General features: G+C 43.9%; 1 protein-coding gene and 1 long non-coding RNA gene across 3 annotated transcripts in view; one reads left to right on the top strand and one right to left on the bottom strand.

The window, feature by feature from the left end:
* LOC149451568 (uncharacterized) overlaps nt 1-27,571 on the bottom strand; it is a 292,180-nt gene that overhangs the window by 72,455 nt on the left and 192,154 nt on the right. The window lies entirely within an intron of this gene.
* The window catches only part of CCDC141 (coiled-coil domain containing 141), a 218,145-nt gene continuing 202,639 nt past the window's right edge, over nt 12,066-27,571 (top strand). The window contains exon 1 of one of the 2 annotated variants that reach the window (XM_089690384.1): nt 12,066-12,438. In XM_089690384.1, the coding sequence (XP_089546510.1) occupies nt 12,337-12,438 (102 nt within the window). In that variant the 5' untranslated portion in view covers nt 12,066-12,336. The remainder of the gene's footprint in view (nt 12,439-27,571) is intronic. The other variant, XM_089690383.1, reaches the window with a different exon arrangement.

Consider the following 27,571-nt stretch of genomic DNA (forward strand, 5'->3'; position numbering starts at 1 on the left):
TCTATACTGATGTGATTAATTTACTTTACCCAGCACGCTTTAACCCTGAAGCTTTCAGATGTAGGGTGTGTATCACTGGCTGACAACGTGTGCTTTAGGTGATGATGATTATAAAGGCCAACTTCTCACCCCTTAATGTGTTACTTAACCCCTTGGTGCCAGACCCTCCTGGCCCTATAATAGGTGTGTGATGCCAGAAGGCAGGGCAGGGTTTAGGGTAATGTGATCATCATGATTGGCTGTCACAGCGGTCACATGAAACTCCATATCGCAAGCAGCAAGTGATCAGGACCTTTCCATGAGGTGCCAGTAAATGTGCTGGGAGCGCGCACTCTCGGCTCATGTTTGTTTACATTGTGTATGCAAATATGCAGCCTCTCTGCAGCCGAGAAACCTCATATTTGCATACTGTCTGTGCCAAGGAGTTAAAGTAAGGTAACTGAGGCCTATGTTTAAACACATTCCAGGTGCATCAAAGCAAAAGGTGTTTAAAGTTTTCCAATTTGCTTTCTTTCTAAAGCAGCCACAGCCCGAGTAGAAAAGCCTGCCCCCTGCCAGCAGCTGCAGCTTGCTCTATGTAGGTAACCTGGGTGATGTGTAGTCTTTGATCATTGGGTTTGCTCCTAAGCCTTGGTGTAGCTGTGGCTCCTCCCTTCTGTCAATAGGTGGCACTGTTACCTTTGGCATTAGTATGATAGATTACAGTAAAGCTGTGTTATGAATATGTATGCTTTCCTCAGCCAATCAGTAGGAGTTTCATTTCTGCTGAGCATGCTGGGGGAAAGTATAAGTATTTGGGGAGGTCAGGTGATTGGTGTCTTCACACCCGGGTCTGGTGTGGATGAGTGAGGAACTGCTGTCCTGGGTAGGGGGGGGGGGAGAGAGAGAGAGAGAGAGAGAGAGACTGTTTTTCACCTGGAATAATGAAGAAAAGAATGGAGACCTGGGATGAAGTACCAGAAGTGACTCTGCCATAGACCAGGGAACTGTGAAGAGCCTGGGAAAGCGTCAAGATGGTCTCATCTAAAGAATTCCTGCATGTCCTTGTGAGTTTTCATTTTGTTGCTATGGGAGACAGTTGTCGCTACTAAAGTACAAATTGCTGGTCACAGCTTAAGGGCTCTTTTCCTGTACTGCTGTCTACTCTCATTTCTTTTATCCAAGGCTACGTTCACACCAGCTTTGTCAGCAGGCATCAGACAGGCGTTTGGGAAGCTTATTAAACACCTATGAAAATTCTGCACATGGCAGCACACAGTGCTGTTCACACTGAAGTGTTAGCGTTGCAGCAAAACGGACGTCTCATGTAGAGTCAGGAGGAGTTGAAGCCTCCCATTCAAGGCTATGGTGATGCTTCTCAAACGCCTGGCAGGCATTTGCAGAGTGTTTGCAAGGCATTTGCGGAGCATTCGCGAGGTGTTTGCGGAGCGTTAATACCATTAAACTTCATTATAGGCGTTTGTGGTGTGGTTTTAACGCTTTGCAAACGCCTCAAAAACGTGCATAGGGTGTTTGGGGAGCATTAAAAACGCTTCCAAAATGCCTGTCAAACGCTATAGAGGTGTTTGGCAGGAGTTAGAAATAAAGTCAAGTGTGAACATAGCCTAAAGTGTCTGCTAGTCTGCTGTCATTTTGATTGGGGGCGTCCTGTACCCTAACCCTTTCTCCTGAGTTTTCTACCGTTCTAAGAAATAAAACTCATATTGTGCATTCTAAAAGTGACTGGTGCCTATTTTTCTACACTGTCCACCACGCACCATGCCTAGCAACGTGTACCCTGTAGTGAAATGTCAGCCCTCCCTGTCTTTGGGGGTAACCACCATGCTCCTGGAGGTCCAGGGTGTGCTACAACAGCAAGCACTAAGGGGCAAACTTGCAGATGACTGATTTGTCCACTCTACTTGACTACTAATGGCTATTTTGTAGGAACCTGTGTCTAAGAGGATACAGTTATCTCCCAACCTTTGTGCACCTATTTGAACCCAGAGAGGCTATATATAGCCCCTGCTGGGTACTTTTTTGGGAACCTCTGCAGTGTACAGAGTACATCAGTAAAGATGGGTAGGAACAGACAAGACATGGTCTTGAATGCCCCTATGACTGGAGTTTAGAGAAGGACCTTGTTGCACAGCCTGCATTTGGACTGGCACATCCTTGTGCCCTACATTGCCAGCCTCACACCCTGGCCCACTGTATAGGCCTATAGGGACATGTTTAAAGGAGCTATCCTTGACCATACTACCACATTTAAATCTTGCATAATTGAACTGTGCTCTGCTACGGAACTGTATTGATGCCATACTTATACTTTGAGGGAACTTTTGGGATAACAACCATAGTGCTGTACTTTTCAGTCTATAAACAAGGAAAATCCTAGAAGGTATTGTCTCCCTTGGTCTCTTTAAATCACTTCCACACACCCCGCCCACAAGTGAATAAAATGGAGTGTTTTCATCAAGTCTGTCATCTGTCGGTGTCCAGAATAAAACTACAATATAACACAGAATTCAGTCTAAGACTGTCCATGCTTAATAATCCAGACACAATGCAATGTCAAGCTCCTCTACCTCTATCTTCTGAGCAGCTTTTGCCAAAGTGTTACAGATATATAACTATGGACCAAAAACCTGCTGATTATTTGGCAATGATGGCATGAAGTGTATAGGTTGTATCCAGTGTATATGCATCTTTAAATCAGGGTTGCAATGCTATTCCTGACGATCCTTCATGTTCCAGTTTTCCCCTGGGAGGGAGCCATGCCCTGCTCTGAGCCTGAGCATATATGAAAGAAAAGTTGGCTTCCCTTCCTGCTGGCCACTGGGTGTTGCAGACATTAGCTGTGCGATCTGTTCCAGAAAAAGGTCTGATAGCATGTAATCACACAACTGATCAGCAGATTGCACAGCTAAAGTCTGCTACACTCAGTGGTGAGCAGGGAAGAGAATGCACACCTAAAGAGATGCCAATGATGTGTTTTTCATGTAAAACTCGGGCTCACAGCTTCATCACAACCTGAAACTAATCTCTAACCCACTAATGGACAGTTAGATGTGAAAATACACAAGATAAAAGAAGCAAACATTTGAGGCTTAGTAAAATTATTGATTTGACAGTTATTGTTAGGGTCTGATTTTAAGTTCATATGCAGTAAGTAGTTCTCGTGGTTTTATATACACTTTAAATATGGTTTTAAAGATAGGAAAAATGGTGCAGGAAATATTTACAGAAAGATATTACAAAGCAGAAATAAGCAACATTAAAATAAATAGATTTAAAAGTGAAAAAATACTTAAATTGAAGTCTGCCTGGTCTCTGGTTTAGTGCAGAGTTTACAAAATTAAAAAGCAGTGTCCAAATAAACTAAATAGAATATACAAAAACAATAACGCTAAAGATTGATACTCAAAAAGTCACACTTTCACCCTTGAAAGTCCAAAATAAATAATAAATCCCTTTTAGTGTCAGTGAATCTTCTCAATCCTTTTTTTTCTTCAATATAGTTATCCTAAATGCATGGTCGATTTCCACCGTGTACCTCCAAAAAATATATATAAGAAACTGGATAGTGTATTATCCTCAATATTCAAATGATCATAACATATATAAATACAAATGAATTACCAATATGTGAAAAAACTGTGAAACACGTGACAAAGTGAAAACACCCCGTGAGCACTTCTATGTGGCTACAGTAAATACTCTTACCCTAAATAAAATAAACAAAAGCCTTTAGGGTAATATTCCAATATGTAATCTCCAAAATTTCCTCCAAGATCATTCCATAATCGCTATGCAAGATACCAGACTATCCCATGGTCTCAAGCATTATATAAGGAAACACTTCTCAATGCTGTCCATAGATTACCACTCAGAAGGAAAGAAAGGAACATATAGTGTAGTATTCAGATTAAATAAGTCAAGGATTTAATAAAATATGCTTACATCAGTATAGAAATAAAATTGCAAGTATTCCTATATGACAGGATCTCCAAACAGCTTCCAAGAACGCATGTATTGATGTCACCTTAGTAAAGATGGTTGCTCCGTTACTTCCGGTCAATGTGTAACGTCCGACGTCCCGTCCCTTGACGCGTTTCGTCACTTCCTGACTTCCACAGCCAGCTACAGCCTGATGTCACTCGCCACTTCCACCAATGTTCTCCCAAGGAAAGTGGCAAGTGACGTCACGCTGTAGCTGGCCGTGGTCGCCGCTGGAAGTAGTACTGGTTCGGGGAGCATGTGGCAGGCGCAGCACCCTTTGGTGCCTAGTGCGCTGTGGCATTAGAAAAATTATGCAATTGCTGTTTCTTTGATTAGACTGACTTTACTCTGTAATTCCTCCAATGCCGCTCTATGGATGCACTAGGTTTAAAGAGCACACCGAATACTTTAGTTAACTTCTTTAATAACTTCAATCTTCTTCATATAACACTGCTTACAATGGCTTATTTCTTTCATATTACAATGGTTTAATTCGTATTACATTGGGTTGATTCAATAGATTGATAAATTCGTTAGATTCGGTAAATTCGTTCGATTATGATTACTCTACAGTGACTTGATTCGTAAGTTCGATAAGTTCGTAAATTCGATAAGTTCGTAAGTTTGGTGGAACTACAAGTAAACACACACAACAGTTTTTACATACAGATCTACCTGCATTACTAAACAACAGAGGAACACACAAGTGTATTAAATACCTATTTGGCCTTCTCTGTTTCCATAAAGCTTCTCTGGAACTTGTCTGTTTCCTCTTCTGTCTGGTGAGCATGTGTCTTTAGAATATTCTAGCAGGGAGTTTTTGCACAGGCATAAATGTGAAACTGGCTGGGATTGGTTAAGGCTCTGTACAGTGTGAGGCTGTCTGTGATTGGCTCATCGTTAACTAAATCTTAAAGGCATATTTTCCTTTTCAGCTTCTGCTAACACAATGAATATATAAATGTCATATAACAATCAAAGACATAAATTACAGCAATGATTCTGCTTTTGGCTTTAACATATGCACATATACACTGTACTGAGGTTATTGGCAGGTTTGGTATACAAATATATGTGAACCATATTAGCAACCTAGGACTGGTCTTAGCTGGCCAGCTACAGAGCAGAGCGAGACCTTTTGATGTGAGCTGGCTGTATCATACTAAATCATCCCTAAGGGGGATCCTGCTGCTTCTTCCATTAACCTGTGAAGAGGATATCACCGCAGCGGACGGATATTATCCTTGAAGTGGGGACCAGACCGTGGATAGTCACTCTTGTTTTCTAACGGGCTTTTTGGCCCTTTTGGGTTGCTTCAAGGAGGTGAGGAGGCAATTCAGCTATTTATGGATTATTTCCTATTGGTTGTCATGCATATTCACTTCATCACCTGCACTTTCTGAAGTCCTTGGATTATTTGGTGTTTTACCCACCTTTGAACTTTCATTTATTTATTTTTGTCTAATTTTATTCGACACTTGAAAAGAGTTTTTTTTAATATAATTTTTTTGTGATATCACTTTAATAATGTTTATTTATTCTTTATTATATTTTATCTTTTAATCACTGCACTTGTCATATTTATCCCACATTTAGGGATTCACAGAGATTTTTTCACTTTTAATTGGCCAATTTATAGCCTCTGTGGTCACCATTATTATCAGCGTGATAATTGATCCCACATTTAGGGATTCACAATTTTTTATTATTTAGCAATATTATTCACAACATTGCAGTCCTATTAGGACTTTTTTACTTAATATTATTTCTTTCACTGACATTAGTTCATGTTTATAGTATTTATTCACTTTCTCGTTCCACTATGGATCCCTTAGTCGATCAGTTCACTTCATGATCTGTGAGTGATTGGTATTTATTCACTGTATTACACTGGGGGCAATTAATAGTCACATATAAGTTTGATATGAGATATTTTGGATGATTTTAACCGTTTTGTGCAATTTATTCTATTTTTATTAATTACATCTGTTATTTTGGAATATTCTAGTGTGGAAATACGGTATTATTTGGGGTAGCGCTGCACCATATTATTCTATAATTTGCACAATATCCATTTGTTATATGGTTGGGTGTTAGCAGCCCCCTCCTCTTAATTGTCATTAGTTTATTTTAGTAGCGCAGGAGGTCCATATTGTATTTATGTATATACCGTATTTTTCGCTCCGTAAGACACACCTTTTCCCCCCAAAAAAGGGGGGAAAATGTCAGTGCGTTATATGGAGGGGCTGGTCCGGTATTTCCGCCGCCGCGTCAGAATACCAGGCCGGCTGCTCAGCTATTCTCTGCAGCAGGACCTTACCTGTTCCTCGGTCCAGTGCTGTACAGTTTTCCTGCACCGGCATCTTTAGTGTAGGCACCCGGCTGTGACAGTCAGGTGCCCACTGTGTATGCGAGAGAAGCACTGCGCTTTGTGAATGGTCTGGCGTTTTCTGGGACACATGACAGGTCCCAGAAGACGCCGGGCCATTCACAAAGCGTAGTGCTTCTTGCGCATGCACAGTGGGCACCTGACTGTCACAGCCGAGTGCCCACACTAAAGGGAGGACAACTCTGCGGAAGTGGGAGCAGGTACCTGTCAAATTCAGGCACCCGCTCCCCCTCCCTCCCCAAAGGTCCACAGTCTCTGGACATCTCCTGTACTGTCTGCAGACTCTGGTCATCCCCTGTACTGTCTGCAGTCTCTTGGTCATCCCCTGTACTGCGTCCGCAGTCTCTGGTCATCTGTACTGTATCTGCCATCTCTGGACATCCCCTGTACTATGTCCGCAGTCTCTGGTCATCCCCTGTACTGTCTGCAGTTTCTGGTCATCTCCTGTACTATGTCCGTAGTCTCTGGTCTTCCCCTGTACTGTCTGCAGTTTCTGGTCATCTCCTGTACTATGTCCGCAGTCTCTGGTCATCCCCTGTACTGTCTGCAGTCTCTGGTCATCTCCTGTACTATGTCCGCAGTCTCTGGTCATCTCCTGTACTGTGTCCGCAGTCTTTGGTCATCCCCTGTACTGTGTCCGCAGTCTCTGGTCATCCCCTGTATTGTGCCCGCAGTCTCTGGTCATCTCCTGTACTGTGTCCGCAGTCTCTGGTCATCCCCTGTACTGTCTGCAGTTTCTGGTCATCTCCTGTACTATGTCCGCAGTCTCTGGTCATCCCCTGTACTATGTCCGCAGTCTCTGGTCATCCCCTGTACTGTCTGCAGTCTCTGGTCATCTCCTGTACTATGTCCGCAGTCTCTGGCCACCTCCTGTACTGTGTCCGCAGTCTTTGGTCATCCCCTGTATTGTGCCCGCAGTCTCTGGTCATCTCCTGTACTGTGTCCGCAGTCTCTGGTCATCCCCTGTACTGTGTCCGCAGTCTCTGGTCATCTCCTGTACTGTGCCCGCAGTCTCTGGTCATCTCCTGTACTGTGTCTGCAGTCTCTGGTCATCCCCTGTACTGTGTCCGCAGTCTCTGGTCATCCCCTGTACTGTGTCCGCAGTCTCTGGTCACAGTCCCTGGTCATCTCCTGTACTATGTCCGCAGTCTCTGGTCATCTCCTGTACTATGTCCGCAGTCCCTGGTCATCTCCTGTACTATGTCCGCAGTCCCTGGTCATCTCCTGTACAGTGTCCGCAGTCTCTGGTCATCCCCTGTACTGTGTCCGCAGTCTCTGGTCATCTCCCGTACTGTGTCCGCAGTCTCTGGTCATCTCCCGTACTGTGTCCGCACTCTCTGGTCATCTCCCGTACTGTGTCCACAGTCTCTGGTCATCTCCCGTACAGTGCCCGCAGTCTCTGGTCATCTCCCGTACAGTGCCCGCAGTCTCTGGTCATCTCCCGTACAGTGTCCGCAGTCTCTGGTTATCTCCCGTACAGTGTCCGCAGTCTCTGGTCATCCCCTGTACTGTCCGCAGTCTCTGGTCATCCCCTGTACTGTCTGCAGTCTCTGGTCATCTCCTGTACTATGTCCGCAGTCTCTGGCCACCTCCTGTACTGTGTCCGCAGTCTTTGGTCATCCCCTGTATTGTGCCCGCAGTCTCTGGTCATCTCCTGTACTGTGTCCGCAGTCTCTGGTCATCCCCTGTACTGTCTGCAGTTTCTGGTCATCTCCTGTACTATGTCCGCAGTCTCTGGTCATCCCCTGTACTGTCTGCAGTCTCTGGTCATCTCCTGTACTGTGTCCGCAGTCTTTGGTCATCCCCTGTACTGTGTCCGCAGTCTCTGGTCATCTCCTGTACTGTGCCCGCAGTCTCTGGTCATCTCCTGTACTGTGCCCGCAGTCTCTGGTCATCTCCTGTACTGTGTCCGCACTCTCTGGTCATCCCCTGTACTATGTCCGCAGTCTCTGGTCATCCCCTGTACTGTGTCCGCAGTCTCTGGTCACAGTCCCTGGTCATCTCCTGTACTATGTCCGCAGTCTCTGGTCATCTCCTGTACTATGTCCGCAGTCCCTGGTCATCTCCTGTACTATGTCCGCAGTCCCTGGTCATCTCCTGTACTATGTCCGCAGTGTCTGGTCATCTCCTGTACAGTGTCCGCAGTCTCTGGTCATCCCCTGTACAGTGTCCGCAGTCTCTGGTCATCTCCCGTACTGTGTCCGCACTCTCTGGTCATCTCCCGTACTGTGTCCACAGTCTCTGGTCATCTCCCGTACAGTGCCCGCAGTCTCTGGTCATCTCCCGTACAGTGCCCGCAGTCTCTGGTCATCTCCCGTACAGTGTCCGCAGTCTCTGGTTATCTCCCGTACAGTGTCCGCAGTCTCTGGTCATCTCCTGTACTGCCTGCAGTCTCTGGTCATCCCCTGTACTGTCTGCAGTCTCTGGTCATCCCTCGTACTGTGTCCGCAGTCTCTGGTCATCTCCTGTACTGTGTCCGCAGTCTCTGGTCATCCCCTGTACTGTGTCCGCAGTCTCTGGTCATCCCCTGTACTATGTCCGCAGTCTCTGGTCATCTCCTGTACTGTGTCCGCAGTCTCTGGTCATCTCCTGTACAGTGTCCGCAGTCTCTGGTCATCTCCTGTACAGTGTCCGCAGTCTCTGGTCATCTCATGTACAGTGTCCGCAGTCTCTGGTCATCTCATGTACAGTGTCCGCAGTCTCTGGTCATCTCCTGTACAGTGTCCGCAGTCTCTGGTCATCTCCTGTACAGTATCTGCAGTCTCTGGTCATCCCCTGTACTGTCTGCAGTCTCTGGTCATCCCCTGTACTGTCTGCAGTCTCTGGTCATCCCCTGTACTGTCTGCAGTCTCTGGTCATCCCTTGTACTATGTCCGCAGTCTCTGGTCATCTCCTGTTCTGTGTCCGCAGTCTCTGGTCATCTCCTGTACTGTCTGCAGTCTCTGGTCATCTCCTGTACTGTGTCCGCAGTCTTTGGTCATCCCCTGTACTGTGTCCGCAGTCTCTGGTCATCTCCTGTACTGTGCCCGCAGTCTTTGGTCATCTCCTGTACTGTGTCTGCAGTCTCTGGTCATCCCCTGTACTATGTCCGCAGTCTCTGGTCATCCCCTGTACTGTGTCCGCAGTCTCTGGTCACAGTCCCTGGTCATCTCCTGTACTATGTCCGCAGTCCCTGGTCATCTCCTGTACTATGTCCGCAGTCTCTGGTCATCTCCTGTACTATGTCCGCAGTCCCTGGTCATCTCCTGTACTATGTCCGCAGTGTCTGGTCATCTCCTGTACAGTGTCCGCAGTCTCTGGTCATCCCCTGTACTGTGTCCGCAGTCTTTGGTCATCTCCCGTACTGTGTCTGCACTCTCTGGTCATCTCCCGTACTGTGTCCACAGTCTCTGGTCATCTCCCGTACAGTGCCCGCAGTCTCTGGTCATCTCCCGTACAGTGCCCGCAGTCTCTGGTCATCTCCCGTACAGTGTCCGCAGTCTCTGGTTATCTCCCGTACAGTGTCCGCAGTCTCTGGTTATCTCCCGTACAGTGTCCGCAGTCTCTGGTCATCCCCTGTACTGTCTGCAGTCTCTGGTCATCTCCTGTACTATGTCCGCAGTCTCTGGCCACCTCCTGTACTGTGTCCGCAGTCTTTGGTCATCCCCTGTATTGTGCCCGCAGTCTCTGGTCATCTCCTGTACAGTGTCCGCAGTCTCTGGTCATCCCCTGTACTGTGTCCGCAGTCTCTGGTCATCTCCCGTACTGTGTCCGCACTCTCTGGTCATCTCCCGTACTGTGTCCACAGTCTCTGGTCATCTCCCGTACAGTGCCCGCAGTCTCTGGTCATCTCCCGTACAGTGCCCGCAGTCTCTGGTCATCTCCCGTACAGTGTCCGCAGTCTCTGGTTATCTCCCGTACAGTGTCCGCAGTCTCTGGTCATCTCCTGTACTGCCTGCAGTCTCTGGTCATCCCCTGTACTGTCTGCAGTCTCTGGTCATCCCTCGTACTGTGTCCGCAGTCTCTGGTCATCTCCTGTACTGTGTCCGCAGTCTCTGGTCATCCCCTGTACTGTGTCCGCAGTCTCTGGTCATCCCCTGTACTGTGTCCGCAGTCTCTGGTCATCTCCTGTACTGTGTCCGCAGTCTCTGGTCATCTCCTGTACAGTGTCCGCAGTCTCTGGTCATCTCCTGTACAGTGTCCGCAGTCTCTGGTCATCTCCTGTACAGTGTCCGCAGTCTCTGGTCATCTCCTGTACAGTGTCCGCAGTCTCTGGTCATCTCCTGTACAGTATCAGCAGTCTCTGGTCATCTCCTGTACTGTCTGCAGTCTCTGGTCATCCCCTGTACTGTCTGCAGTCTCTGGTCATCCCTTGTACTATGTCCGCAGTCTCTGGTCATCTCCTGTTCTGTGTCCGCAGTCTCTGGTCATCCCCTGTACTGTCTGCAGTCTCTGGTCATCCCTCGTACTATGTCCGCAGTCTCTGGTCATCTCCTGTACTGTGTCCGCAGTCTCTGGTCATCTCCTGTACTGTGTCCGCAGTCTCTGGTCATCTCCTGTACTGTGTCAGCAGTCTCTGGCCATCCCCTGTACTGTGTCCGCAGTCTCTGGTCATCTCCTGTACTGTGTCCGCAGTCTCTGGTCATCTCCTGTACTGTGTTTGCAGTCTCTGGCCATCCCCTGTACTGTGTCCGCAGTCTCTGGCCATCCCCTGTACTGTGTCCGCAGTCTCTGGTCATCTCCTGTACTGTGTCCGCAGTCTCTGGTCGCCCCCTGTACTGTGTCCGCAGTCTCTGGTCGCCCCCTGTACTGTGTCCGCAGTCTCTGGTCGCCCCCTGTACTGTGTCCGCAGTCTCTGGTCGCCCCCTGTACTGTGTCCGCAGTCTCTGGCCGTCCCCTGTACTGTGTCCGCAGTCTCTGGCCGTCCCCTGTACTGTGTCCGCAGTCTCTGGCCATCCCCTGTACTGTGTCCGCAGTCTCTGGTCATCTCCTGTACTGTGTCCGCAGTCTCTGGCCATTTCCTGTACTGTGTCCGCAGTCTCTGGTCATCCCCTTTCTAAAACCTTTCTAAAACCATTCTCCTCTAAAACCTAGGCGTGTCCTATGGTCAGATGCGACTTATGGAGCACAAAATACGGTAGTTAATGTAATAAACTATATTATACTCATTGCTGTTAATCGTTGTGTATGTAGCTTGTTCTGGCCGGAAGGGCGTGGTTACAAGGTCACACGCACACTGCATCACTTCCACTTGTACGGTAGACGTTAACATTACATATTGCTTGATGAACGATTTTTTCAGATTGGTTAATGTGTGCCATGATTTCGACCAACGTACGAACGCTTCTCGGTCGTCGGATGACCGATCGGTCGATTTTCTAATCGTGTATTCCCACCTTTTCTGGGAAAATAGGTGCAAACGATCTGTGCACCAGCATTCATTACTGGGTTTAGACAGCAAATCAATTAAAAAACACACATAAAATGTTCCTGGACAGACCGTTGAAGAGGTTGTATGGACAGATGACAATGACTGGACCATTGATGTATACAGCAATGAATACAGTCATTCACACAGGAGTTAAAAGCCACCGTGCTAATTATAACATTATCACTGATAGGAGCGGTGACAGCAAATTTAGCTCTTGTGACTGAAGTGGCTCTTTTTTCCATTTGCTCGTCCAGCATCAGAAGCCCACGGACTGAAGACGGCCTCCACATCTCTGATAATAGTACAAGTGTTCCAGCAGATCTCTGCTGTAAAGTTAGGGGTGTGTCAGCTCACAGGCAGCATGATGATAAACTCAATGGGACCATCTATTTTTATCCTCCTGTTCTTTGCTTCAGCTTTCAAGGCTGCCTGAGCTTTGCTGCTCAATGATTTCCATTACTCTTACTCCTCAATTTTATGTGTAACTACAGTAGAGGACGGTTCCTTTAAGCCTTTGTATATATAATACAACTGTAGACTTGGATTTTGGGGCAACATGTCTGGTGAAAGCAGTTTGTCTGGACAGCCGTCTACGACCACACTCAGTTCTGTTGCGATACAAGCTGGAGAATCTCGAATAATCATCTCTGTTCTCAAGGTAAGTCGTTTGTAGAGCTAAAGTGCTAGGCTGTAAGGTAAAGTGATGCAATATTGCGCTTGTCTGAACTGAAAAAGAGTGCCGAAAAGTTTTATCAATGTTCATACTTCAAATGTCTTTAACTGCACGCTGCACATTCTGCTGCCTTGTGTCCTTCACTTCTGAACTGTCACTGATGACATTTGTCTTTGGCCTGGAAAGATGCATACAAGGTTAGCTAGTAGGGCAATGTAAAAGTCTTTTCAAAAAGAAATTCTGCTGTTATATGCACATGGGTCTTCTATACGTATCTGTATTGTAACCACTGCCTGTGTACCCGTTCACTGTACACCACTACAGAATAAGTTGGTGCTTTATTTAGGCTCGGATCACACTATTGCAGGCTGTGTGGCCCACGTTTGCTCTGGCATGGCAGTCCATTCATTTGAATAGACTGCTATGCCCACGTTTCCCTGTGGTTCCCGCACCTGCCATCGCTCTGCAAGCTGAGGTTTGTGGGTGGGGGTGCCATTCAAAACTAATGGTAGCCCTGCACCTCTTGTAAAAGCAGTGCAATTTGGGTGCTGAAACAGGGGCGGACTGACAACTCATGGGGCCCCCGGGCAATAGGGGATCATGGAGCCCGTGTCCTCGCCCAAACTCAAAAAAGCCTATGAAAAAGGTACCAGGGGCATCTCATGGGGCCCCCTACTGGCCCTCAAGCAGTGCCCAAGTTTCCAAATGGTCAGTCCGCCCCTGTGCTGAACACATATTAACCGCTTGCTCTCCAGAAGATTTATCCCCCTTCCTGACCAGGCCAATTTTGTGCTGTGTAACTTTACTGGACAGTTGTGCGGTCATGCAAAGTTGCACCCAAATTAAATTTATGTCCTTTTTGTCCCACGAATTGAGCTTTCTTTTGGTGGTATTTGATCACCTATGCGTTTTTTTATTTTTTGCACTATAAAAAAAAAAAGAAGAATTTTGAGAAAAAAAAATATTTTTACTTTTTGCGATTAAACATGTCCAGTAAACAAAATGCTAAAAAAAAATCCAAATACATGTAAATTAATTGGTTTACATCCCCAGTCACACTAATACAGTGATCAGTGCTGATGAAAAACACTGACACTGTACTAATGACACTGGGCAGGAAGGGGTTAACATGCGGGGCAATCAAAGGGTTAACTGTGTGCTGTTTTAGTAGGGGCTGTGTGTTAGTGCTTGACTGTAAGCACACTGCTTTGCATGACTGTGCTGTGCACAGCCATGCAAAGCAGTGTGCATGAGCTGACAGGGAAGACAACTGTTTTGTTTACTAACAGTTCTCCCCCCGATGAAGATGCTCGGCAATCACCAGGCGCCGGCGAGTAATCACTGGTCGGGACCTGGTGATTGGCAGCCGCAGCTGCGAATGGCAGTGCGGGTAGGGCATGCACGCGCCTCTCATGTGCCCCTTACCCAGAAATGCAAAATCACATATATTCATGATTTTGCACACCTGTGCCGCCCTGTAGCAGTATATCTGCTATAGGGCGGATGGGAGGCGGTTAATTACACAGGTTCTGGGGCTGATTAAGATGGTAATTTAGTTTCTTATCTGCATTAAATTAGCCCCAGAACCTGTGTAATTAATAGGTATTTGGTTTTTAAAGGGATGAGGTGGCAACCCTACCACATGCTGTGAACTGAGCCTAAATGCATTTGGCTTAGTTTTTCATCAATTTAGAGCGAAGTCTCCAAAGTTTTGAAACAAAAGGTCAGTTTACTGCCCTTCAGGCTTTAGGGGGGGCTGGACTGTGGCCAGTGGGAGTAGAAAATGCCCTAGTGTCAGTAAGAGTAAACAATGCCCCATCATTGGTTTAAGTGGGAGCAATAGTGTCCCAACACTTAGGGGGGACGGAGTTTGGACAGTAGAAAATGCCCCAACATCAGCGAGAGCCAGCGGCGGACTGACAACTCATGGGGCCCCCGGGCAATAGGGGATCATGGGGCCCTTGTGTCCTTGACCAAACTCAAAAAAGTCTATGAAAAAGGTACCGGGGGCATCTCATGGGGCCCCATACTGACCCCGGGCCCTCGGGCAGTGCCCGAGTTTCCAAATGGTCAGTCTGCCCCTGGCGAGAGCAAACAATGCCCCATAATTTTAGTTGGAGTACTAGTGCCTAATTGTTGGTATTGGGGGGGGGGGGGGGATAACGCCCAATCATAGGTGTAAGTGGAAGAAATGGTGCAACACCATTTGTGTCAGTGGGAAGAATAGTGCCTCCAGGGCCGGATAAAGGCAGGCAAAGGGCCACATCCGGCCCCCCCAGTTTGGAGACCACTGGTTTAGAGCATTGGAATGTCAGAAACAATTGTAGCCGTGTGTGATTATTAGGCTACTTTCACACTGCTGTATTGCAGAAACGCAGCAAAAATTCATATGCATTTTTATTGCGTTTTTGCCATGTTTCCAATGTGTTTTGCAACCACAGATGCTTTTTTGATGGGTTTTTGCTGTGTTTTTGATGCATTTTCCATTCATTTAAATGGAGAGGTGTGAAGAATTCCATAGGATTTAATGGTCATTTAGTTTTTCTGTTCTGAGTCAAAGCAGCCTCAGGAGTTACAGCACTGCATAAGATCACTTCTGTTTGCTTTGCCTACAACGGTATTAAACAAACAAAAAAATGTAATATATTGCAACTTACCAATCATTAGATATGGTGGCTACATTAGTTTTCTTTTTAATCTTTTTTCATTTATTTTCTCCTTTTGATTCTCCTTTTGATTCTGGTAATTTTCAAGAGCCCATTTAAAAAAAACATGTATGTCACATTTTTTTTATGCATATTTGCCATGCCACATGCACTTTCTATTAATTTCAATGGGAAGGTGCATTTTTGGTGCGGGTTTGAAAAATGCACCAAAAGTGCAGCATGGAGGACTTAAACGCACTGCACCTGCACCACACTGGCGTGAAGAGTTCCATAGAATTTAAAGGGATGCATTTTTCCTCCATATTTTACCCCAAAAATGCTTAAAAATGGATCTTAAGGGCCTTTTCACACTATTCTGATGGAAAATAAACCCTTTTTGCCATGTTTTCTGAACTCCAGACTCCAATTATGCACTTGTGAAACATGAACATGTGACTCAAAAAATGCACCAAAAACACACCAGCTGTGCATTTATTATACGTTTTCCATTCATTTCAATGGAGAGGTGCTTTTTTTATGCAATTTTTAAACATGCACCAAAAATGCAGAATGCAGGACTTTTAAAATTGCACTGTTGTGCACTAGTGTGAAGAGTTCCATTTTTCATGCATTTTTCTCCACTTTTTTTTTACCCTGTAAATGCATCAAAAATAGATCAGTGTGAAAGTGCCCTAACAGACCAAGCTGTTCAGCAAAAGTGGCAGTTGGAACATTGAGACAAACCACTGACTATTGACAAGGGTGCTTACAATAGACGGGCTTTAACTGATTTGTCAAGTGAATCTATATCTGCTAACATATACTACCCCCTCCACAGGTTGACAATGCTGTTGTCCATATCATTTTCTCTTCCAGTAGAGTGGAGCCACCTTAAGACAGGAGTGTGTCACTGGCTGGATCACCGGGTGAAATAAAGGGAAAAAACTAATGCAGCCACCACAATTAACAAAAAACAGAAGTATATTATATTGCTGCTTAACAGTTCTTAGATGCCGTGGCTGCATTGTTTTTAGTTTTTTTTTTTCGTCTGGTGATCCTGCCACTAAGTCTGTTATTTTTCAACTTCCTCTAACAGACCAAACTGTCCAGAAAATATAGCAGTCAGAGTGTTCAGGCAAACCATTTAGCACTGAAAGGGGTACATACCCCGATCAACATTTATCCATTTGTCTCAAAAGGTAAAAACAGTTGCTATAACTGCTGGAGTGCAGCATTAATTTGTTAGTCAAGGCCATGTTAATCTGCTAGTGTATCCAACACTACTCCCTCCCCAGATTGACAATGCTGTTGCAAAAAAAAGAAAACTAATGCAGCCACCGCATTTAAAGTGGAAGTAAACTCCCAGCTTATAATAAAGCTTACCTATAGGTACAAGGAATATCTCCTAAACATGCACCGCTTAGGAGATATTCAGTGTCCCTGCAGCCGATGACATCACTGGCACATGCACTCTGAAGGAACCGCATGCCCATGCCAATCCTTTAGAGCACTGTGCTGCTGGCAAGACTCTGGAAGTGACATCATTGCGGCTCAGCCAATCAAGCGGCTAGAGCCTATGAAGGAAAACCAGGTGAAGATGGAAGTCCCATGAGTGATGACAATGTGCCACTGGAGGGCTTCGGTCTAAGCTAAGTCTTTCAGAATGTGCTACTATGTGATGCATACTAGCACATTATGACATTACTTTGCAGGAGAATTTTTTTAATTTTTTTTATTTATTTTTTTTGGCGGTTTACTTCTCCTTTTAAGGATTGGTAAGCTGCAATATAAAACATTTTTGTTTTTGGGTTTAATACCAATTTATGGTTTGGTAAGCTGTGAGATAGATAGAAAGAAATAGAGATATAGATAGACAGAGATATGGATAGATAGATAGAGATAGAGATATATAGATATATATATTATATACACACACACACATTTTTATGGGTTTTTTTGGGGGGGTGGGGGGGGTGTCCTGCTTTATGAGAGAGCTACCATTTACACGCTTGAACAAACAGAATTACGGATTCAGTTGGCAATGCTATGCTTCTGCTCAATAATTTGTGATTTTTTTTTTTTTTTTTTTTTCATTCAATCATTTCTTTTTAAAAAGTTAGAAATGTTCACCGGATAATTTTCTGTAATCAAAATCACACACAATTGTAGAAAGAGAAAGCACTATGTAAGATGATTTTCATTTGCCTATTCAAAAGAAAGAAAAATATCGTTACTACTGTCTGTGATGTTACTAATTTGATCTGTTCTGTCTGTGATTGTTCACATGATGGCATTGGCCAGCTTTTCCAGGTAAAAAGCAACGTGAGCGAAAAGCAGGCGATTAAATGCATGCAATTTTAATCACACGCTTGCATAATCACAATTTGCCTGTGTAGACCTAGCCTTAGCTGAATAGCATAGTGCATTGTAACAGTATCAGCTCTGATGGTATTTTTAAAAGCAGTTAAAGGTTAGTTTGTGAAGAACACTTAAACAAGATTGAATGCCATGAGCTATTAACCCCTTGCTTCTAAACAGGCCAGAGAATGCTATAGGGATCTAAGTATAAAAAAATGATCTGTCACCTAGTGGCAATAATGTGGCATTTTTCCTGATTATGTTTTTTCAGATAAATACCACATTATTGCCACTAGGTGGTACTGAGGATCCTAGAAAATAAACATATTATGCAAATTATGTTGAAGATTTGTTGCACTTGCACGAATGATTGATAAATACAACAAAAACATTTAACTAAATATTTAGCAAACCAAAGGAAATCAAATAAAATATGTTTGTTGTTGTTTTTGACCATACAACATAATTTGCTGGTGTATTTCTGTACCAGGGACACAAAGCTGCTCTGCACAACTATCCATAGTAAAGTGTGACCATGCACTACGCATGGCTAAAATCAAGTAAATTTGCTGACAGCCGTGTACAGCCATACTTTGCAATTGCCAACTGTATGCATCAGCTATGTATCCCAGTGTGGCAATGCGCCCACAATTTATGTGGCATGCCCAAAAGCACGTTTGCATGAGGCCTTAAGTCCTTGCATATGGGTACTGGTTAAAGGAAGTCTGTAATGCTCTCCTTCAGAAAATACAAGATGCCTGGCTGCCTCCAGCCTCAATACAGTTTGAGTCACTGATTTGGAAACAGTATGCATCTAGAACTCCTTATCTTCATGCCTGTTCTTAGTCAATGACCAAAAGTAATGAATCCTTTGGATCAGCCAACTAGCATTTTTAGGAGCAATCAGCTATATTAAGTTTTATACTTTCTCAGTGACATTAAACTCTGGTTTAAAAAAAGAAAATTGTATTCAGGCATGCATTCTTAAAGGATAAGTTCACCTTTGGAACATGTTACATGTTCCACCTGTTTTTAGGGTGGAACATGTAACATGTTCCCATAGCCACAGCAGCGCCTGCCGCCCCCCCCTCCCTCTGACAGTACGAGAAGACTCCCTGTATCTATCAGATTTTAAAACAGCGCGGTCGTGCGGGGCTCCGCCCAAACGGCTGCGTCTCTCATTCACAGAGTTCTGTGAATGAGTGCCTACCAGTCTTGGCAGCCTTAGCGGCTGTCAGCTTGTAGTTTTTAGTAAATTATCATGGTGCTGTGGAGCGCTGTGGCAGTTAATTGATTCTCCCTATCAGTATACCCACATGGAAGAAAAATATATTTCCGAAATATTCTTCCCAAATATATTGCCATATATTTGAAATGCTACAATGCTGGCCATATTCAATATATTTAAAAAAATTTATATATATATATATATATATATATATATATATATATATATATATATATCTATATCATGTTAAAATGCGTTTTTATTACAAAATATATAAAAACTATTTTTAAGAATACATTTCAAATATACTGTATGTCTTTAAAAATAGAAATCTACATTTTTGGAATGCATTTCCAAATATATGTAAAAATATGTTAAAATTACTTTTTTATATGTTAAAAAAATCTGAAGAATTTATTTAAAAAATATATATATTTTTTTAAAATATATATATTTTTAAATATATTCAGATTTTTTTTAACATATAAAAAAAGTAATTTAAAAATATATTTGTAAAAATACTGCATGTTTTTTTTTTTTAATCTTAATTTCATCTCTGCATTAAGGTAAAAAACTTTCAAATGTTGCTGCCCCCCCCAAAAAATACTGTACTTACCTGAACCTGATCTCGATTTAGCAGTGGGCCTGAGAGCAGTGGCACGCTTTCTCTCTCTTCACTGGACATGCAGGCAGCAGTGTGGGTCATTGGTTACTGCTGCTGTCCATCAATTGTAGTGAGGAGGGAGCAGAGGCGGGCAGGGCTGAACCGTGCTATGTGTGTCTATAGACACACACACACACAGCTCTGCTCAGGAGCAAGCGTGCAGCATCTGCCTCCATAGAAAACGGCTTGCTATGGGGGCAGATGGAGAAGAGGAGGAGTGGACAGAGCTGGCGAGGGGATCCCACAAGAGGAGATTTGGGGCCCCTCCCCCCATTAAGAGCTGCATTCAGCATTCCTAGACTAAATGAGCTGGGGAGCACTTTAACCCTTTTACTACCAGGGTCATTTTTTTTTAATTTGTACACACATACTAAAATGCACTTTTTTTTGTTTTACATGAAGGCACACAAAAAAGCCCCAAACATTGTTTTCTAAAAGCAGAGATCCTGTAGAATAAAATCATCATAGTTTCAGTTTTTTTATGTCACACAACATTTGAGCTGCTGTTATTAAATCTATATTTCCAGGTTTTTTGTTTTTATATAAGGTGAGGTCATGTCAAGTAAATACAGTAGATTGCAAATATGGCAAGCTTCAGAAACGTGTACATTTGTAAATGAACAATGTTGGTACCCCAAATTGTCCATAGGTGACATTTGAAAAGCCTTTATAGGCTATCAATTTAGAATGAACCTTTAATGATGTTGTTTGGGTGTGTGGTGATATCTAACGTGTTGCCAAGCCCTCTATAGCAGTGTTTTTCAACCTTTTTTGTGCAAAGGCACACTTTTTTCATGAAAAAAATCACGAGGCACACCACCATTAGAAAATGTTAAAAAAATTTACCTCTGTGCCTATATTGACTATATATAAAGTAATTCTCTTGAATAGGAATCAAACACAAAGAAATTATTTTATAATTACTTTATTATGAAATAATAAAGTATTTTATAATTGGACCCGGGGGCCGGACCAAGAGTAGATGAATGATGTGTATGTGTCATCCATAGTAAGTATAGTAATATTCCCCCATAGTAAGCATAGTAATTAATCCCCCATATAGTAATTCATCCTCCATATAGTAATTCATCCCCCATAGTAATTCATCCCTCATATAGTATTTCATCCCCCCATATAGTATTTCATCCCCCCATATAGTATTTCATCCCCCCATATAGTATTTCATCCCTCATATAGTAATTCATCCCTCATATAGTATTTCATCCCTCATATAGTATTTCATCCCTCATATAGTATTTCATCCCCCATATAGTATTTCATCCCCTCATATAGTATTTCATCCCTCATATAGTATTTCATCCCCCCATATAGTATTTCATCCCTCATATAGTAATTCATCCCCCATATAGTATTTCATCCCTCATATAGTATTTCATCCCCCCATATAGTATTTCATCCCTCATATAGTAATTCATCCCCCCATATAGTATTTCATCCCCCCATATAGTATTTCATCCCCCCATATAGTATTTCATCCCTCATATAGTAATTCATCCCTGATATAGTAATTCATCCCCCATATAGTATTTCATCCCCCCATATAGTATTTCATCCCTCATAAAGTAATTCATCCCTCATATAGTATTTCATCCCCCACAGTACTATTCCCCCCCCCCCCTTCTAGTAAGCCAAGTCCCCCGTGTCAATTCACTTACCTTTTGCGTTCCTCTCGCTGTCTTCCCGCGCCGTTCGGGTCTTCAGGGCGGACTGTGAGAGGAGCCTAGCTCCCCTCCCCTCACGTTCGGCACGCTGCCCCGCCTACACACATCCTGACAGCCACATCCGCAAGCCGGATTAAAAGGTCCGCGCGGACTTTTGGGGCTGCCAACCGAGAGGAGGCAGGGGAGCGGCCGACCGAGAGGAGGGAGGGGAGCAGGCGCCCGGCACACAGAAGAGCCGCATTAGACTGGGTAAAGAGCCGCATGTGGCTCGCGAGCCGCGGCTTGCCGACCACTGAATCATTAGATTCTAATGATTGGTCTATTTGTGAGCCGAAGCCACATGTTACAGATGAAATTGGAATTTTTCCCACGGCACACCAGACAATATCTCACGGCACACTAGTGTGCCGCGGCACAGTGGTTGAAAAACGCTGCTCTATAGGATAGTAAAGTGCAGGTAATCGGACCTCTTTAGGTTCAGTTCAGACTTCTGTGGGTGGAAGCCATTGTGGGTTTTGCGCTTTTTCCTGTAGCTGCAGACACGGCAAGCTGTCTGCACTAGAAGTCGCATCCACACTGGGACTTGCACTGTAGTGTGCTTCCCATGTGGACTGCAATTTCTGGAAAGGTGCAGGGACCTTTTCCCTGTTTTTTTTGCATGGCATGGCAGCCCATTCAAATGAATGGGCTGATGTTCCCGGGCAAATGCGGCCCATGCAAAAGTGTAAACCTAGGCTTAATGTCATTACCTCTAATGTCACCTTTCCACTCTGCTGAAGCTGATTGGGCACAGAATGTGCATGAGCTCCTTCTTCTCTGGTTGACGCTGCCAGGAATTTACAGCGCTAAACCTGAAATTTCTGGGTTCTTACAACTCAGGGGAGATCTGCAAATGGAAGTTTTCAGGCTCACCGCTATCCATCCTGACACCACCCTGGCCACAGGAGGGACAGGTAAGGGTATTGACAGAGGTTCAGACCCCCTGTGCTGAAGAATAAAGCCGGTCTTCACCCTCCATGACATGTTGCCTCCTATCCACACCTCCTCCCCTCCGCTGCGCAAATTGGACATTCTTTTCCCTTTCCTTAATTTACATTTTTTTAAAGAAAGCACTGGGTTGCCCCCCAACCCCCCCATGGTTGCATGCAATTGACCTAGGCGAATGACATGCAGTTTGCCCGCTCTGCCTCCTAATATGTATGTCACATATCCCAGGAAGAATAGTCCTTCATTGGGAAATGGGGAGGGGGGGCAGGGTCAGGCGGCACATCATCAGGAAGCTGCTGGCTTAACCCAGAAGAGCCGGCATCTTAGCAATGATGTCACAAAAGAAGATAGCAGCTCGGGACCAAGGGGGGAGCAGAAAAGAAGCAGATCTCAGCAAGACAACGCTGAATCTGCTGGGTGGGGATCTGTCTGCTGACCCCCGCTGAGCAGAGCGGAGCCGACAGATGACAGGCCCATGTCCGCTCCACTTATGCAAGAGTTGACACGGACACAGCCTGATTCGGTCTATGGGTGGTCGGATGTAAACAGACCAGCTGTCTGCTTACACCTGACTGCTCTCGATTCAATCTGCCCAGACAGAGAGGAACTGATCCGCTTTTGTTTTTTCGGAGATTAGGGGTAGGCGGGTGTAAATGGACACAAGTCTGTTTAGATCTGCTGCTCCACAGAGATGAATAGACTGTCCAATCAGACCATTCATGTGAAAGGGTCTTACAGTTGTAATAAAAATAGGAAAAGAGGAAAAAGCTACTAGTGGAAAAATCAATTTCAAAACAAACTGTCAAATGCAGGTTTCCAATCCCTCTTGGGAGATTCCATCTTGTAAGCAGGTGCTTCCAGGAGGGTTAAAGAGTTACATGTTTTTCTATTTTGTTCTTGTTTTAGGAGTTCAACAGGCTCACTCTAACCAAGTGTAGGAAGTGGTTGTTACAATGTATGTTAATTACACTTCCTTCCCATCCACCAACATACCAGTACGTCACAGGCAGAGGCGGACTGACAACTCATGGGGCCCCCGGGCATTTGGGGATCATGGGGCCCCTGTGTCCTTGCCCACACTCAAAACGCACCCATAAAAGCCTATAAAAGGTACCAGGGGCATTTTATGGGGCCCCCTACTGACCCCAAGCCCTCGGGCAATGCCTGAGTGCTCGAATGGTCAGTCCGCCCCTGGTCACAGGACTTTCAGTGGTTATACCGGAGTGATGCCTGCCGCTACAGGCATCAACCTGGTACCATTTTTAGAGCTCTCTTGTAATAGCAATCAAAGCGGCTTTCCAGCTGCCTGATGTCCCTCCCCTTCCACCACTCTTTCAGGCTCTCCCGTCCCACCGAGAGACCTGAGAGACCAGCTGGTTGAACAGCCGAACAAAGCCGTGATCGGCTTTGATCAACTCTCCATTACAGTAAACTGGAAGCAATGACCTGACATCACTTTTGTTTTACGCAGAAGTAAACAGCGCCATTTTTAAACAATAAAAGCATTCAAAAACACAGATCTTGGTGTTTTTGAATGCTTTTACATGCAGATGAGGGATTTGGGGTCTTTTAAAGGATGTTTACATTCCTTGTGACAGCAATAACAGTGATAAAAAAAAGAAAGTGTAAAAAAAATGAATCATTAAAAAAAAGAAAAAAATCTAAAGTGCCCCCATCTTCCCATACTTGCACTCAAAGGCAAATGCGCTCATCGGTCCCGCACACATGCACGCAAACAGCAATTGACCCACACATGTGAGGCATCACCACGAACGTCAGATCATGGGCAGTAATGCTAGCAGCAAACCTCCTCTGTAAATGTAAAGTGGTAACCTGTAAAGTCTGAAAACTTTGCCTATGGATAGTAACATTTACGTAGTTTGTTGCCAAAACTGCATGGGCATGCGCAGTTTTAAAGCATGACATGTTTGATATTTATTTGCTCGGTGTAACATCATCTTTTCTATTTTACAAAAGAGTGGGTTATGTATTGAGTTTTTTTTTTAAATAAAATTCATAAAAAGTGTATTTTTTCACATAAAAGTGCATTTGAAAAACCACTGTGACATAAAAAAATTTCAAAACCCATCAATTTATTCTCTAGGGCCTCTGCTTTAAAAATATATAATGTTTGGGGGTTCTAAGTAATTTTCTAGCAAACAAATAACATGATTGTTACATGTGAACAAAAAGGGCCAGAAATGGCCTGAACTGGAAGTAGTTATGTTGACCTGCTGACTGGGTAGACCTGGAAAAGGATAATTCTGCTGCCCAGGTTTTCCTGCCATTTTTCAGTGGTTCACCATCCCCTGCAGGTCATACCATATACTGTAAGTAGGACTTCTCATTGCCCCAGAGGGAGTCCTTGGGATAACTGTCAAGATGTAATGGTTACTTTGCTGGTTGGCCCCTTTGCAGGAACTCAGTTGGGGGTTCCAGGGATCTGCATCTACATGGACTTGGATGCTAACATCTGCTGGATTCTGTGTGGATTACTGCTTAATGGACTTTCCTTGTTATGGATTACTTTATGAACTTGGCTGCTAAATCAGGTATGACTACCTCTTGGACACTTCGAGAACTTTCTACAGGATTGTATGTGAAGTTGTCTTGAAAGAACTCTTCTTCTATTACCTTTAACTACCTCAGTAAAGGAATTTATGTTTTATATCTACTTTACCTTGTCTGAAGTCTCTCAAAGGGGTGCATGCATGGCATATCAAAGAACAGGGCTTACATCAGGGGACTAGAGAGTTGGAGAAGATAACGTACCTAAGGTCCAGCATGTGCCTATATTGTCGTTGCTAGGGACAACTGTATTTGTTTCATTTGATAAAGGCAGCCAACCAGCCAGGGCATAGATGACAGGCATGGGTGATGGCCACTATGGTAGAGGTTTTGTGCTTGGCCCCTTCACTAGAAATCTGCTCTCCACATACTGGGACCACACAGAGTGCCTAGGGATCTAGCCAGGAGTCACGAGAGAGAGATGAAGAGGGCCCCTGAGAGGAGAACAAGCATGTAGTTATACAAGTGTGTTTCCTGTCTCAAGTAACAACAGTTGGACATGTCACTGGTGGAATTGCTGTGTTGGTGGTGACTGGTACAGGCTCAGCGGTACTAATTCCTAAATGTTGCACACCTGGGAGTGGTGTTCTCTGGTTGAGTACTTAGTGTTAACAATGTGAGGAGTTTGGTCACGGGTTACAAAAGAGTTAACTGTGTTAGTTGCTGTTCGCTTCTAAGTCTGGCGTTGTACCTTAATGTTGATTTCACCAGACTGTAAACTCCTGCCTACTGTTTCGGTATTAGCAAGTGCGGTTCCTTAGGGTCCCCACTAGGGTGCCTTAAGCCCCATCCACAATCTCCAGGACAGACAACATGGGGGCACATACTGTATGCTTACTGGTGACAAGGACCGTAATAAAAACCTGATGGAGCTTTTAACAGAGCTTGAAGGGGCACTAGCGACAAGGCATTTTTTTCTAAACTAGACTTTTACTTTAATAGATCAATGAATCATAAACTCTGGTGGCATACTATAAAGCACCTTAAAGTGCAACTTCACTCTCTGTCAATATTGACTATTTTGAATCCCTTTTCTGCTAGCATTAGTAAACAGAAAGTTTTTTACGTTTCTTTAGTTACTTCCTAGTCTCCGTTCCTAGGCAAATTATGTTATACATCCCAGGAGTCTTCAGGATGGGGTTTTCTAAGCTAAAAACACCCTCCTGACTGCATGCCTGAGCTAAGGGCAGATGAATTCCAGGAAGTAATTGCTACATGAATCATCTGCTCTTACTCAAGACAGCCACGGACAAAGATCCTAGCAGATGTGTTTCTAAGTGATTTCTCAAAAAAATAAAGCATGGACTCATGGATGGGAGTGAGTTTTTCCTTGAATTTTAAAAATAATGAAATGGCAGTTTTGGGTTGTTCTGTTCAGATACAGGGTAGTTCCACTTTAATGTGTTTCACCCACATAGCTTAATTATAAGGTCCCTTAGCTAATTTTTTTGTGCAAACTTTTTTTTTTCCTTTTGATCCATTTTGTTTGTTATTGCAGTAGCACAATAATACACAAAATGATAAAATGCAATCATCCCTGTGGTGCCGTCACTGCAACAACTCCACGTTGATTCTGACACAGGGCTATTCTCCAGCCATTCATTCACTGTATTCACAGTAGAAAACAACTTAAGTTCTAAAAACAGAGACGAACTAAGATAAATTACAGCATCTTCTGTAACATGATCATCGCTTTTATACTACTATCAAGTAGTGCAAGTACTGTATTCCCATTGACACTGTACATACTAGGCAATCAGAAAGGAGATTCATAGGCAGCAGCGTAGCAATGTAACAGTTCACATGGAGCCCGGTGTGAGCAGCTATACCTGTGCCAACCTGACAACACAGGCAATTAATAGAGCTGGTAGTAGCAGGTAAGTCGTGTACTGTATGTAGCAGCTGTCACGTGTAGGCAGTTTTTCAATAGGCCCATTTTCCTCTTCTATACAATAAAAGGGTTTCTTTTTCTTCCTATTTCCCAGTGGTGTCTCTCTTCTTCCAGAACATTTGCTGGTTACACATGAAAACCCTAACTACAGCCATTTCTAAAGAATATGTTACCCCAACATTCCATATTCCTGATATGTGCCTGCTGTACAATAGACTTGTATGAAAACGTATCCTGTTCTCTATGCATTGCTTCCTTTGTGTGAAATCCCTGGTGTTCCTGCCAGTCCCTCTGCTTTTCTATTAAAAAGTGACCACACTAGGCACAAGAGAACATCCATCCCAGTGTGGTCAGTTTTCTGGCTGTCTTATTTTTTTTTTACAAGGTGAGGGTTCAGATATACTTTAAAGTTATAGATATAAAGGACAAGTATAAGATCTTATATCAAATTTTTCTTGCTGCCTGTATCTCACTGCAGAAGTCTTATTTTCTGTCAAAAAGGTCAAAATGCAGACAGCAACAAAAAACATGACAGATTTGAATTCTTCTCCATTCAATCTAAAAGAAAGAAACTAGCAGTACAGTTTTTATTCACTCAAATATTTATTGTACTTTCAGAGGCAAAAAAATTAAAAACTGATATCTTAAGTTTACCATATAATAAATAAAAAAAAAGAAAGAAAAAAAAAGAACATACACGTGTGTTGCATAAAGTTATTTTTCCTTTTATGTACAGGTGCTGCTTGCAATGCAAGCGATGGCTGATGTGATCTTAAATTGGTATCAACTCCTTTTGCTTTTAATGTCCAAGATAAAACATTTGGAACCTAGCTGATCTACATCTCACTTTCTTATGATGTATTGTATGTATTTGCAAGTCTATTTTCAAAGCCTTGATTTACATTGATCAATATTGCTATCATGTAAACCCCACTTTCATGAAAAATACATTCAAAGAGAAAACTCATCAAGGATGAGAGACAAGCAACCATTTCATCTTAATTTAGTGAAAATCTCCAATAAATGCAATAGGACGTCTGGTGGTATTCCTGTCTAGCCTGGGATTCTTGTCTGGAAGTGTTTACAATGGTGGAA

This window comes from Staurois parvus, unplaced genomic scaffold, assembly GCF_062004578.1.
Source record: "Staurois parvus isolate SC_StPar_1 unplaced genomic scaffold, SC_StPar_1.0 ptg000530l, whole genome shotgun sequence".
NCBI classification, from domain to species: domain Eukaryota; kingdom Metazoa; phylum Chordata; class Amphibia; order Anura; family Ranidae; genus Staurois; species Staurois parvus.